Genomic DNA, 14,740 nt, shown 5'->3' with positions numbered 1-14,740 from the left:
AGTCCCCAACCTCCCAATCAAAGCTAAGCATGAGTAGCGTCCCGCAACACAGCGAAAACAACACAGTCCCTCTAAGCCCACCGTCCCCAGAAAAGAAAAAAGAAGAAAACAATACCCCAACATCCCCGTCCAATAGCCCGTTGTAGAAACATTCACCCCAAGCCGCCTACCCCCAACCCCCAGTCCCCCTGATCCCATCCCTCTTAATCCGCTGGAGCCTCCGGCGGCGTCAGCCTAAGAAGGCGCAGGTACCTCGGACATGTGAGCTCGCGAAATTCCGTGGACAGCAGTGCCAAGAAAGGGTGCCAGAGCTCCTGGAACTGGTCTACATTTCCAGCCACAGTGAGCGACATCTTCTCCATACCCAGTACTTGCCAGAGTCTATGTAACCAGCCAGTGATAGAGGGGGCAGTGGGGGTGCGCCAGTGTACAAGGATATTTTGAACCGCTGAGCCTAGCGCAATAGCAATCTGCCTACCCCTGCGGGACTTCAGCGGGTACATCAAGTCGTTGGGAAGGCCTAGCAGGACGTATGCTGGGAAGCGCGGGAGCTCCACCTCAAAGTGCCTGTCCACCTCATCTAAGACCTCCTTCCAATAAGCAGACAGCACCGGGCACCCCCAGAGAATGTGCGATAGAGTACCCTCCTGTCCGCAGCCTCGCCAGCAACCCCTGTCGTTGAGTTTGTGCATCTCGTAGAGCCTCTCCGGGGTGTAATACCAGTAGGTGGACACCTTGGTGAAGGTCTCCGTCAGCCCAGTGTGATACGCAGAGTGCCTCGCCCGATATGCGATCTTGTCCCACTCCTTGTGGCTCAGGGTTCTGCCCAGCTCCCTGTGCCAGCGCTCCCTCCCCGGGTTGTGGTAATGAAACGGCGGGGGTTGGAGAAATTTATACAGGTCGGTGATAAGCTTGGCATCCGAGGTCCGAGTCACCAGCCACCGCTCGTAAGGTGTGATTTGACGGGCTGCGACGTCGCGCACTTGGGGCTGGAGAGCCCAGTGACGGACCTGCATATAACGCAGTCTGTCCACCTCCGTCAGACCAAATTCCTGTCGGAGTTGTTGGAAAGGGAGCACGCCCTCTAGCCCGTAAATCTGAAAGAGCACCCTGCAACCCGCACTCACCCAGTGAGAAAAAGCTCCCGGTTCTAGGCCCGGAGTACAGTCTGGGTTACCAACTATGGGTGTAAACGGTGATGGGAAAGTGGTTAGTTCGCGGAGCTCACAAACCGCGTCCCACACTCGCAGTGGGACCTGGGTGACAAAGGAGGCGTAGAGATTAGCCGGGCGATGTGCGCGCCTCAGGAATGGAACCTCTTGAAGGGTGCGACCTGCAACCGCCTGGTCTTGAAAGAGCCAGTGCTTGTCCGACTCCCACCTGCTCCATTCCACCAAATACCGGAGTTGTGCCGCTTGAAAATACTTCCGGAGGTCCGGAACACCGAGATCCCCCGCCTCCGGGGCAAGCGTGGAAAGAACCCGCTTCATCCGAGGCTTGCGGCCCTGCCACACGAAACGGGAGATGTCAGCCTGCGCTTGCTGTATCCAACCCACAGGGGGCTGGAGAGGTAGAGCGCGAAAAAGATACAAGATCTGAGGCAGTACCGTCATCTCCACCGCTGCGATACGACCCAGCCACGAGAGCAGGCCCTTGCCCCATCGGCCGAGTTCCTCCTTAATCTTCTTGCTAAGGGAAGAATAGTTGGCTTTGACCATTTCAGGCAGTTTTTGTTTTTTTAGACCAAAAATATTTTTGCTTTTGCCAATGTTTTCTCTAATGATGAGGGCTTGACAAGTACCACAAAAATATAGATTTACAAAAACCATGTCAAAAGAAGACTACCATTGATAAAACCACAAACCTGAACACCAATCTTATTGGATTTGTCAATGCTCGTTTATTTTCATGCTTCCTATAATTTTGTTGAAACTGGTTACTGTTTTTTTCCATTATGAATATGTTTGGGAAATACTAGCATTAATCAACACATTTTACTAAATGATGTTCAAAGAAAAGGCACCTAAAATTTCACAGTAGTTAAGCAAAACTTTGTTTTTCTAGTTGCATTTTTTTAATGAACATTTTATTTTGAAAGCAAAGAATCAATTAATCTTGCTTTAAAGCTTGCAGATACCTGCCGCTAATCAGAGAGCATCCTAGAAGCATATGCCTCATATTAAACTGTGTGCACATTTTTATACTGGAACCACGGTCTGTAGTTGTCTGAACTTACATTTTCCTAGAGCGCACACCCTAATAACAAGCATTGGCATTGCCAATAGGTCTCGCCTTTGGGACCTTATAAGTGTTTAGTTATCCAGCACAATATCCTTGGTGCAACAACATCAACTGTTGCATGGCTAAACACTTATAAGGTCCCAAAGGCGAGACCTATTGGCTATGCCAATGCTTGTTAACCCTGATGTTAACTCCATGGAAGAGAGCATCTCGGATTGGTTACTGTTGGCAGGCAATACACATGTTCCACTCACTAAATGTTCTCGTGCCCGCCATTCATACGCCCATAAATGGTTTACCACAGAGCTAAAAAATACAAAAACTCAAGCTTCGTCAAAAAGATAGAAAATGGAGGCTAAGATACTCCACCGAAGACAAACTGCAGTTTTCGCTAGCTCGTAGAAAGTATAAAAAAGCCATACTGGAAACCAAAGCGGCCTACTTCTCAGCCAGAATATTAAACACCCACCATAAACCAAAGGAAATCTTCACGATAGTGAATGACCTGTGTAATGACGAGAGAATATTGCCCAGCCAGACACCCACTGAAGATAATTTGCATTTGTAACTCCTTCAACAATTTTTTGGGGGACAAAATCTCCATCATCAAAGCCAGCATTCCCACCACCGTCAGTACGGAACCTCTGGATAATATATCAACTAACTCAGTCACCATGGACCATTTTCCAGCCATATGTCCCAAGATCCTATCAGACCTAATGACCTGTGTTAAATCTGGGTCTCCCAATGATTGTTGCCCACCTCATGTCCTGAGGGACACCTTATTTGCCCTACCTCACAGTGTACTCTCCTTCCTTAACGAGTCCCTCGCACAGGGCAAGGTCCCCAGCGCCTTCAAGAACGCTACTGTAGTCCCTCTTTTAAAAAAACCAGGGGCTGACCCCTTGAATCCCTCTAACTATCGCACACGGTCGATCATAATATCTTGATGGACCATGTCGAACAGGCGGCCTTACGAGAGCTGCATATGATTGGATCAAATCCTTCCTCGAAGGCAGAACTCAAGCAGTACGACTGTGCTTTTATGGCCCCCAAACTTGCCACCACATGTGGGGTACCAAATGGCTCGTGCCTGTCCCCACTCCTATTCAATCTTTACCTCAGGCCCCTGATTCACTCTTTAAAAAATAGAAAGATAACTACTTTCAATTACGCTGACAACCTTCAGCTCATTTTCACATTGGATACCTCTGACTCTGCCCTTGAATTCCAAAATATTATGCTTCACATTCAGCGCTGGATGGATCTCAACCATCTTAAACTCAACCCAGGCAAGACAGAACTATTGTTGCCTGGGAAGAGTGAGATCTTCTGGGGCCCGCACTGCTGGCCGACAGAATTAGGATCCCCCCACTCCTTTCCCTTCTGTGAAAAGCCTAGGGGTCACCATAAACGCAGATCTCTCGCTTAGAGGACAAGTGGGAGCAGTGGTCTCCACCAGATTTTTCCAATTGCGTAAAATCAGGAAGATCGCCCATTTGCTGACCCACTCAGCCCTTATACAGGTTGTGATAGCTCTGGTTCTTTCGCGCCTTAATTTCTCAAATTCCATTTACCTCGGTCTGCCGTTGTTTCTACTCAAATTTCTACAAATAGTACAGAACAAGGCTGTTAGATTAATTTACAAACAGCCTAAATGGCAATCTGCCAGACCCTGGCTGTCAAAACTCCACTGGCTACCTATGGCCCAGCGTGCAGCTTTTAAGACAGGGTGCTAATTTTTAAGGCCTTGTACTGTAGGAGCCCCAAATTCATAAGCAGCATGATTGTAAAGCATGCCCCTCTTTGCAACCTACAGTCAGCTCATCTTTAACTACTAACTACAATATGCCCCCCTCGTTTTAGATTGGTTTTAAGTACTGTTATTTTATATTCTTCCTTTAATTTTCTTGTGGAGACATGTTTAATGCTTTTTTGTAATGGTTTTAATTAACCTAATCAATAAAGAACTTACTTACTAACTACCCCGGCCATTAAACTTAAACGGCAGGGAGGGTGCAGGTTCTCTTACCTTGCCCCTAAATTTTGGAACTCTACTACTAGCAATCAGGAAGTGCGACAATCTGTTGGGGTTCAGAAAGGCGCTTAAGACCTGGTTGTTTGAGCAGGCCTTTGTATAGTCCGTACTGCAGCGACACTACCCATGATTAGCGCCATGAAACCTCCTGGTGACCGTGCACTCTATAAGTTTCTGTTAACATAACATAACACCTGCCTCTGTTCTGGTCCCTACCCCAACCTGCTCTCTGGTGCAACCTTATTTTTAGGTTTGTAAATGTTATGGTTCTTTCCCCTTCCTCTCCTTCTTTAAATTACACATGCAAGCATTTTTCCTTAAGCACATTTATTATGGGTCGTCGAGCGACCATTTTGTGTAAATAGTAGATGAATATTGTGAAGCATCAATATAAATGTAATATCGTGTTTTTGAATAATACTTTGTTTTTGGGTGATATTCTATATTTCTTTGTTGATAGTAATGAACAAGTACTTTGTAAATATTTATATTCTTTGTTGGCTACTCGCTCTTTGCTGTAGGACTAGCTAGCGCCGGGACACCTCACCAGAGGTAGCTGTTCGCGCTCTACAAGCATCTGTATTATTATTATTATTATTATTATTGTTTTCTTACCGTTAGTACTTGATAGTATTAGCGCAATTGTTGTTATACTTTGTATTTGCTTCCTACAGATAGACTGTTGTCACAGTCTCCACACCGCCCTTCACCAAGCAACTAATTTGTGCAAATAGCCTTTGCCCCAAGAGAGATTTTAGTGAACTTGAGCCAGCGCCTCTGCAGCATGAATAACCGGTGACTGCCGTGGGGAAGAACGGACCCGGCCCCGGTTTGGTCACGGGATTCCTCAATACTAAACCAATGTGGTTGTTAATTCTGTATGCTCCTGGTATATGTGCAACGCAAGCGGATCCAACGGGTAGATCAATGATGTTCAGCGTCAGAGGAAAATACACAGTTAACTATGACTGATATTGTCTATGACTGATATTGTTTTTATTATTACGTCAAATTTGACAATCACCCTGGAAACTAAGCCACAGCCTTAACTACGTGTAATTCCTTTGCGGTGAGTGTGCACTATAAAAAAACAACACGAAGATTCCAGAGGAAAGGCTGCGCCTTCGAAAAACAGTTCATGTATTTGTGATAAAGTACAAATATGAAATGTGTATGCTGCCAAATAATCGCTTGAACTAGCGTTGCCACACTTTCGAATGCCCTGATTGCTTTTGCGTTATGTGTAAAACAAAAACGGTGTATTTTGGAAATCGTTTGCATTTGCGTGGATGTCGTGTGCTTGCTTCGGAGTCGGCGCGGTTATCTGGCCACGTCGGTTCTTCGCGACCTGTTTATATGCTCGGAGATTTGCAGGTAGTGTTTTTGGAGAATCCACCATTGGCCGACACGCAGCTTTTAATTATATCATATGCCACTGACCAGAGGTGAAAAAATTGATCCGGTGATCTCTTAAGTTACAGAGAGGATGAGGCACTACGGCTAGAGCTACCACCTGTAGAACTGGGGAAGCAGGTTCCAGTCTCACCGTGGACTCTGCATCCTGTGAATCTGGGCAAATCACTTCGTCTCCCCTGCCTAACAAAAACGAACGTGTTCCTGTTTGATGTAACCGGTACTCTCGTAAAGAGCTCCTTCAATACCTTTGGGTCCAGTTCGCGTTATGTAAGAAGTGCAAAAACAGAAAAAGACGTCCCATTGAAGCCCCTGGGCAGAAATTTATCTTTGCACTCCTGGCGTGGGGGACCGTGCCTATGCTCTGAGTTTATATGCCCTATGTCTCGGGCGTTGGTAATGCATGTGCGGGGACAAGCTAAAGTCAACGCGTGTGGCGCAACACAACAAACGGCGTTCGTCTACGGCGCACATGTGCCCAGCCGACGCAGGCAAACACCCTTTTGTTTTGTTGCGCCGTGTGTGCGCACATTTTGCGCTACACGCGCTATCTTTAGGGGCGCAATGTGTGTGTTCCGTGCAGACGTTGTGTCCAGTACTTTGGACGCAATAGGCACACCGGGCACGGAGTTTTGGATTCCGGTGAGCGTGCTGGCACCGGGAACCAGGGGACGTGTCCCGATCTGAAGCACCAAACTCAGCGGCAAGAAAGTATGAAGTAAGGGGTCTTGGAGCAGTGAGCTATTGAGGAGCCCCATACTTGGCAATATATGGGCGCTCGGAAGAGGGACATTGAGAGTTGGATAGAGGGACCGATGCCTTTTCCTCTTCCCTTGCGGCTTATCTGTGATATCTGGCACCCTTAATGTTATTATAAGGGATAGTGGCGGCCCCTTTGTGCCTAGATACGGAGTGGCAGTAAGTACCCCCTGTGTGCGCGTGCAATTCGAGCACCTTTGTCTGAGGCTCTCGTGTATGCCGCAGATCTGAGGAGCGTACGGTCTTCGTACAGGGCAGACCCTCCCCCACCCTAGACGGCGACAGAGTCTGCCCCTATCAGCGATGCCCGTGGAAGTCAAGGTTTTTGGGAGTTTTTATGGGGCGAAGGTGTGGGCTGGGGGAGGGGGGCCCGATGGGGGAAGGGCAAGGCGTGGTGACGTCACACCGCTGCGATGGCCAATCAGCTGCGGGAACTGAGAGGTGATGTGCTGCCGGGGAGTCTTCTATCATGCAGAGCTGGTGGAAGCTGTAGCCAGGACAGGGTCGCAGGAGGTGCGCTGCCCGAAGCCCTATGTCCCGGTGACCCGCACAGACCTTCCTACCCCGGGCGCACACGGATAGACGCCGGCTCTGGACACAGAAGGACACCAGCAGTCCCCGGGTCATGCCGTGTTCCGGCTCCCTGCAGCACATGCTGGCTCCAGCCCTGCTCTTTGTGCCCGCTGCTGCTCGCTGAAGAAGCAGGATGCTGGCTTCAGGCGAGTACCAGGGCCTGCGCCAGCGGGAGCGCCTGAGGAAGCCTCCCTGTGACATGTACTTGGCACGGATGCCCCCCGGAGAGTTCCAGGCAGGCTTCCAGGAAGTGGAGGGCATCAGCCTGGGCTACCTGCAGGTGGACGGGCGCAGGATGTTCTCCCTGGCCCAGGTGCTGAGCGACCTGTTCAAAGACATCCCTCGGACCACTATCAGCAAGAGAATGGAGAGCCTGCGCATCAAGAGCCGGCGCTGCGACCTGCGGGAGCTGCGCACCCTGAAGGCCATGCAGTCCTTGCCCAGCCGCGCTGTGCAAGGCTCGCTCATCTCCCGGGAGGACCTGGCTGTTCTCTGCCAGGAAGCACGTCGCCGACGGAGAGCCGAGCCCTCCCCTCAGCTGCCACTGCCCCTGCCCGGCTCCAAGCAGGGGACCTCGGCCGGATACTCCAGCGACTCTGAATCCAGCCTGGAGGCATCTAGTTCTGGCAGTGACACTTCAGGGGACTCCAGCTCCGCAGAGGAAGATGAAGGGGCCGGCAGCTCGGACTCTGACTCCGGGGACTCGGTGCAAAGCACCCGCTACCGACAGGCTGCCCTCCCGGAGCCCGATCCCAGCCTCCTGCGGCTCTCTCAACACCTGTGGGCTCGGACTCTGCATGGACAGTCGTGGGGGGTGTCGGGCAGAGGACGCGGACAGGCGGAGGGCGAGCAGGGACCCTCTGGCGTAGATAGGCGACAGGGGAAGCCACGATCTACGCATCAGAGGTCTGGCCAGTTAAACCCACGAAACGCTTCCCGGCATTCTAGGTCAGCACCGGCAGATCCAAGGATTACAAGTGGACCTTCCAGATCAGCACCACCAGATCCAAGAGCAGACGACATAAGACAGAGATCTGAACCTGGGCATTCGAGACACGCACCGGTAGATCTACGAGCAGCAACTGGGCACTCAAGGCCAGCAGCTGTAGATCCAAAAGCTTCTACTGGCCATTCCAGGCAGGCACCGGTAGATTCTAAAGCAGCAGCAGGACATTCCAGGCCAACATTGGGAGATCCGAGAGCAGCCAATGGACATTTTAGGCCAGGCACGGTAGAACAGACAGGATCTAATGGACATGCTAGGCCAGGGCCGGCAGATCCCAAAGCAGCAACTGGACATTCATGGCCCTCGCCAGTAGATCCTAGAGCAGCCGCTGGGAACATTTGTCCTGTCCCGGAAGATCCGAGAGCAGCACTCGCCAAAGAGAAATCTACAGCTGGGTGTGGGAGATCTTCACACGGGAATCCGGGATATGCCACTGAAGATCAGGGATCAGCGGCCGCAGCTGTTGGAGAATCCACCGTGACTTCCAGGGCAGAAAGCAGCACTGTGGAATCAAACATACAATGTCCGAGACCAGCTCTTGGAGATCTGAGATCAACACATGGATGTCAAGGAGAGCATGGGGTCACTGAGGCCTACAAGGAGGACCTGAGACCAGGGACTGACCACCGGGGGGGTATGGGAGTAACAGCAGGGTATCCCAAATCAGTGGAGCATGATATGAAGGCCGCAGCTGGATTGGAGGGAGTCATGAGACCAGTAGTTGGGTATCAGGGAGATGGAAGGTCTACAGCTGGGTATCTGGGAGATCTAGACTCGGAAGCTGGCTATCAGGGTTTAGTACACAGCGACCTCGGACCGGCAGCAGCATATCGGGGACATGTGGAGTCAATATCTGGGTGTCAGGGATTAGTACACAGTGACCTAGGGCCGGCAGCAGGATATCGGGGAGACGTGGAATCAATATCTGGGTCAGGATATCGGGGAGATGTGGAATTAGCGTCTGGGTATCAGGAATTAGTACACAGGGGTTTGCTCTTAACAGGTAGATGTCAGAAATCAATCCAGAGTGATCTGGGGTCACCCTCTGGGTGTCAGGGCGACCTGGAAGCATCAGCTCAGTATCGGGGATCAGTTCAGAGTTTTGTGGGATCGGAGATTGGAGATCTGGGGTTTTCTTTAGGAGATTTTGTAGGAAATGAGAATCACTCCGGATCAGAATTAGAAATTGCATTTTCGGAAGGCGATTTGGAAGCAACTGAACTCGATCTGAGAATAGGGAAGAGAGGTGGGGTGTCTTCACGCCGGGAACAGGACTCTCCCAACGGGGATCAGGGCTTGAGAGGAGTGGAACCACTGCCACGCAGCAGCAGTGCAGAGGGCCAGTTGGGTTCGGTAGAGTTGAGATTAGGAGGGGAAGATGTGGGAGCAGCAGAGAGGCCCGATGGACCGGCTGATCTCCGGAGTCCAGCATGCAGGCATCCGGGAGCAGCAGGGAGGTGTCTGGAACTAGCAGACATAGATCTGGGAGCTGCCGGAGGAAACCAGGGAATAGTAGAAGTGATGCTGGAATTGGCAAGTGGGGGTCACAAATCAGCAGAGGGGTTCGAGGCAGATAGTTGCATCTCTCCGTTACTGCCTGGACACGAACTGTTGGAATACAAGGGCCCCGAGGTTACGTCGAGCACTGCAGCACCCCGCCAGCAGAGGCACCCCCCGAGTCCGCTGGAAGACTGGGGAGCGACGCCATCAACCGACAACAAAGAGCTGCTGCGTGGGGAGACTACGGAGGATGTCCCAGCCTGTGAGGGCGCCCTAGAGCTCCCCTGCTCCCCCCCAAGAGACTCCCCCGAGCCCCGCAGGGAGCACTTCGACAGGCTCATCAGGCAGTCTAAGCTCTGGTGTTATGCAAAGGGCTTCAGCGCAGATGGGAAAGAGTTCCGCCTGTCCTTCGGCAGGGCCCCTGCCTCCAAAAGAGCTCGCAGCGGCGGCAGCACCCCCTCCAAGAAGGCTTTCAAGGGCAGCAGCTCGGAAAGGAACGCTAAAAGGAGAAGGCTTCCCAAGGGCACCGAGCCAGCGAGGCAACAAAGCCGTCGCCGCCAGCAGGCCCGGCCTGGGAGGAAGAGGAAGAGCAGCAGCGCCGCGCCCACCCCCGCCCGGCGGCCCTTTACTCTGCTCGAGCACTTCCCCTGTACCCCCTCCCTGGTGCTAGGGGCCGACGGAGACCTCAGTCCGGCCTACTCCCTGGGTGCAGGCCGCTCCAGGTCCGTGCCCAAGCTGCACCCAGTCTGGAAGTGGCAACTGGGGGGCACTGCCATCCCGCTGCCTCCTAGCCTCAAGTTCAGAAGCTTCCCCCCTGTGGGACACTGGTAGCCTCCGGCACTGGCCTATACCGGCCTACCGTACAAGCAACTGTTGAAAGAGGTGCACTTTGAAGGGTCACGCACTATGGCTGGGGATTCAAAGGACTACAGATGTCCGCCCATTCTGGCGCCCCTGGCCGTGGATTGGAGGTATGTTGTACTCGGAGAATGGGAGTGGAGTGAGATTTGGGGTTGTGGCCAGTATGGCGTCTACACTTGCGCTGCCCTGGAAATCTGGGAGGTTAGAGGGCCAGCCACACCTCAGGGAGTTTCTTCGGAAGGGCCTGGCCATGGGCACACACAGACCTGCTGCCAACAATTCGTCTCCGGTTTACCAAAGAAACGGGATCGCCTCAGTTCTCGTCCATTCGCCTCCCTCCGGGAGCAAAGCGGGACTGCAAATGGTTCTTGAGTTACATGCCAGCAGATTTCAGGGATGCGACGGTGAGCGGCTGCTCTGGCCTGGAGGGGGAGGCCTGGAAATGCTTTCTCTGAGCAGCAGGGGGAGGGGGCCCGGGGACACACTGATCTGTAAAGGTCCTGACAGGAATGCGGAGAAAATGCCTCGAAGGGGGCAGGGGCCCCTGCTCAGCAGCCCTGGAAGTGCATCAGTCTGGCTCTGCAGTGTGCCTCCAGCCACTTTCAGCTCAGGAACAATTGTGTCAGCGCGGGGCCATGTGGGGGGGCTGCAGCCGCTCGCTGCAAGCTTTATGTGCCAAGCCACAGCTCACCCTTGCTGCTGCCTCGGAAAACGAAAAGGTGCTAATTTTTTGCTGTTTACGTCTCAAGGAGGGTTACTTGCTGTGGTGCACATTCGACTACTCGAGACGCTTGCTTCATCGACACTGGGCATGTTTCTAATTTATTAAGAACTTAAATGGAAAAGGTCTGTTTGATCCCTTCAGAACAGAGAACGGTGCAGCCTGCATTCCACGGCGGGAAAATTGGCCACTTAACAAACAGTGGAGTGCCCCAGGGGTTATCACAGCCGCCCTGGCTGCGCTGGAGCCTCCGAGCTAGACTGTGTGTTGAGTTAGTCTTTGTTAGCCACGTCTGTTTACTACTGTATCTGACAGGGATGTGATATGGGCTGTCCAACATACATGTTTTTTATTGTTAACCGTGCAAGTTACAGTTACTGCTGCACATTAGAAATTGGCTGTGAACTGTCTGCTTTCTGCCCACAAACTCCTGTTGAACTCGTCAGCTGTGCCAGTCGTTGCTTAGTTCACTCAGGCACATGGTTGTTTCTCTGTATCTGCCCAGGCGAGGGCCGCCGTAGAAACCACACACGACTATCCGACGGCAGCCGCATTCTCTTGTACTTCCTTCCACACACGTGCAGGGGTCTTCTTTTAACTGCCCCTGTTAGTTGTGTGATGGGCCAGTAACAAGGGGAGTCTGGGCACGATGACCCCTGCTTACCTATGGTAATAAACAGCATATCAATGTACATTCTTTGTGCCCTGCTGTCTTTTTAATGTATCTACATTACAATCAAAAGATATTCTACCAGACCCCTAACACAAGACCACGCGAGGTGGGACTATTTCCTTTCTTGTGGAAAACGTTGCTTGTGTATGCTGTGGTGATAACATGGAATTGGACTTTTACTCAGTGGTGTAATGCGTGAATCTGTTTATTAGCATCTTATACTGTGCCACTTTTCTCTTCGCTACATAGCATTTATACATATATACTATGCAGTGAAAATAGCTTGACCTAATAACACCTGTTATTTAGAGCTGGAGTACAAACCCCTCATGCACCTGTTACTACGGTGAAAATATGAAATGTCATGATATACATCCCATGGTAAACTCAGCCGACACTAGGAAACATGGCCTGCTATCTGACAGAATGTGCATTTATTACCAGTATTTGGGGTGCAGGGGAGCTATCCTTACTCACCGGAGGCTGCTTCTCTCCACCTCTGCTCGTAGCCACTTCCCACACCCAACAATGGCTATACATAGCATTGTCCATCTGTCCTATATTTGTATCTGGGAAGTGATTGCTGTATGGAGTCCGAACGTGATTTTCTGCAGCCGTGCTCTATCATGGTCACAGGGTTCACTTATAGCTTTACACTGTACAAAGAAATGTTGATTTATGAGTATAGCTGACTGCACATAGCAAAACAACTCGGCCTATTCTTAGGAGGCCTAACGTGTTCACGGACATAAGCCCTTCTCACGGAATACCTTGGTTTCGGAATGATGGGCTGGATAGGAACAGCATGGCATCAAACATGTAGTCTTTGTCGACGCAGTTTATTACTCTTTTCAGGCATGAGGTCGCCGCGGCTGGCTCGAGAGATTGGTGTCATGTAGCTACAAAGATGCCACAGTATTCTATATGTACAGCTGTCGTTTAAAATGAAGAAGTGTATATTAGTGTGAATAAGAATATATGCCATAATCTCGTGCTGTTGCGGCAAAGATGCATAATTAATGTGACCATAGTATGACAATCTGGCACATGCAGTGTTTGCATTGGTATTAAGTGTAAGCCCATACATGTGGTGGGTGGGGTGAGCAGTGCCGTATTTTATGCGTGTGTGTGCCAACAGATAGTGTAATGCAGATTGTGTAAAGGCAAGCAGCACACAGTAACTAACAACCGACACGGCTCCTTGACAATCTCCCACGCACAGCCTCCTCGCCCTCCGCCTTTCGTGGGGGGTGCCATTGTCCCTATTCTTATTTAATTCCCCTCTAGCTAAAGAGCCCTGGTTTGTATCTGCCAAGAGGCGGCCGTGCGAGGCAGAAAGGAAAGGGAGAAGCAAGCGTTAATTGAAGAGAACCCCCAAGCCCGCACACTGGAGGCCAGGGAGCAGGAGAGAGCCGTGAATAGGCAGGCCTTGAAGAGAAAACACTGGCTTTGTTGGGCCGCCTGCTCCTCGCGGTGCTGTCCATTGAGATTCTAATATCTGAAGCTAGCAGGTCACTTCTGCAACACCAGGGCCTGCGCCACAGTTCCAAGCTCGGCCTTTGCAGTCAAAGACAAACGCAAATACCTCAGAGACTAAAGTGTTTACCGCCCGTCCCTCCCGAGCAAAACACTAACTACACTTACCGAGAGGGGGAGGGCTGTCAGGCCTTCGGCATAGCTTCATTCGCGGGTCTGTGTGTGCCACGCCTTAGTTGGGCCCTCCCCGGACAGACCCTTTCACCGCTGGAGGGGCTCCGACCTGTTTACATTTTGTAAAATCACCGCTTCCCATCAGGCACAGCCTTAAGAAATCCCATCATTTGTGCTAGAGAAACCCCACCCCGCAAAGCCAACCAAAGCCTTCCCCCCCAGGAATGGAGAAAACAAAACACTGCCGAATCGGTGCCTATATACAGAAGCCCATCTCTCCTTCAGACAGGTACTGGAACATGACGGCTTGCCCTGTTTCTCATGTGTTGTATTGCTGTGTGGGGGTGGCAGGATACTTGAACACAGGCCCTGGCAGGGCAGAACCACGACCTCCAGTCTCAGGAAAGGCCCCGCCTGCAGGTGGTGTGCTGCCGGATTCGGCCTCTTTCTTTTATTCGCTGTTTTTTGTCCCCCGGGCTTCCTGCCTCATAGCTGCATAATTGGGGCTGCGGTTTGGGGACCGAACCCCGCGGCCTCAGTTTTCATGTAAATGACTTGAACTCTGCAGGAAGGGGGGTTAATGCAGACTTGACCTGCTTTGCTCATCAATCCGAAGGGACAAAACAAGACCCACGGGGAGAATTTAAAGGCACAGCTCCCCTTTTTTTTTCATTCGGAGCAACTAGAAACAGACAAAAACAGAGATTGCAGAAACTCAGACTACGTCACTAGAGTATTACAGTGTGCAACCGTCTCATTGTAAGGACAACGAGTACTGCCTTATTTAACCTTCCCTTCTGAGGGAACAGTGTTGGGTGGCAGGAGAGGCACCAAAACACAAGCCGTTGCTTACTGCCCAGAACGGTTTCTCTTGGCCTCTCGTAGCTTGTGTTTTTTACACTTGTATATTTGATTTTTCAGAATTACTGTAACTTTATTTGATTTCTCAGAATTACTGTAACTTTATTTATTTAAAGTTTGAAACTCTTGAAAGGAAGTTTCCATCCTGTGTGCAATACGGAATCTGCTCTGATTAATAAACGCCGATTTTTACAGTTATTTACTTGTGTTTGCTCTTTGTATCACTTTGATTGTGAATGCACCGTGAACAGTATCTCCAGCTGCTTCCCATTCCAATCCCCACCACACCCCCCCCTAACAGAGAAATATGACCCTTTACGTTCTGGAAATGAAACTTGATCGGAAATCAATAAGCACTTCCTTTTCATTTACCGGCCATCTATTAATCCCCATGCTTCCTCTTATCACGTATTGTTAAAAAATGCTCATGGAATTGTGCAGTTC

The 14,740-nt window shown here is 50.9% G+C and overlaps 1 protein-coding gene across 1 annotated transcript; it reads left to right on the top strand.

Moving 5' to 3' along the window:
* Positions 1-6,939: 6,939 nt before the first annotated feature.
* On the top strand, positions 6,940-14,494 carry EPOP (elongin BC and polycomb repressive complex 2 associated protein). The gene has a single exon (XM_086924315.1). The coding sequence runs from the start codon at positions 7,158-7,160 to the stop codon at positions 10,359-10,361; it is 3,204 nt and encodes a 1,067-aa protein (XP_086780441.1). The 5' UTR covers positions 6,940-7,157; the 3' UTR covers positions 10,362-14,494.
* The last annotated feature ends 246 nt before the right edge of the window (positions 14,495-14,740 follow it).

This window comes from Lissotriton vulgaris, chromosome 5 (assembly GCF_964263255.1).
Source record: "Lissotriton vulgaris chromosome 5, aLisVul1.2, whole genome shotgun sequence".
Classification (NCBI taxonomy): domain Eukaryota; kingdom Metazoa; phylum Chordata; class Amphibia; order Caudata; family Salamandridae; genus Lissotriton; species Lissotriton vulgaris.
Note: the sequence above shows the minus strand (reverse complement) of the source record. Positions and strands in the feature narration are given on the sequence as shown.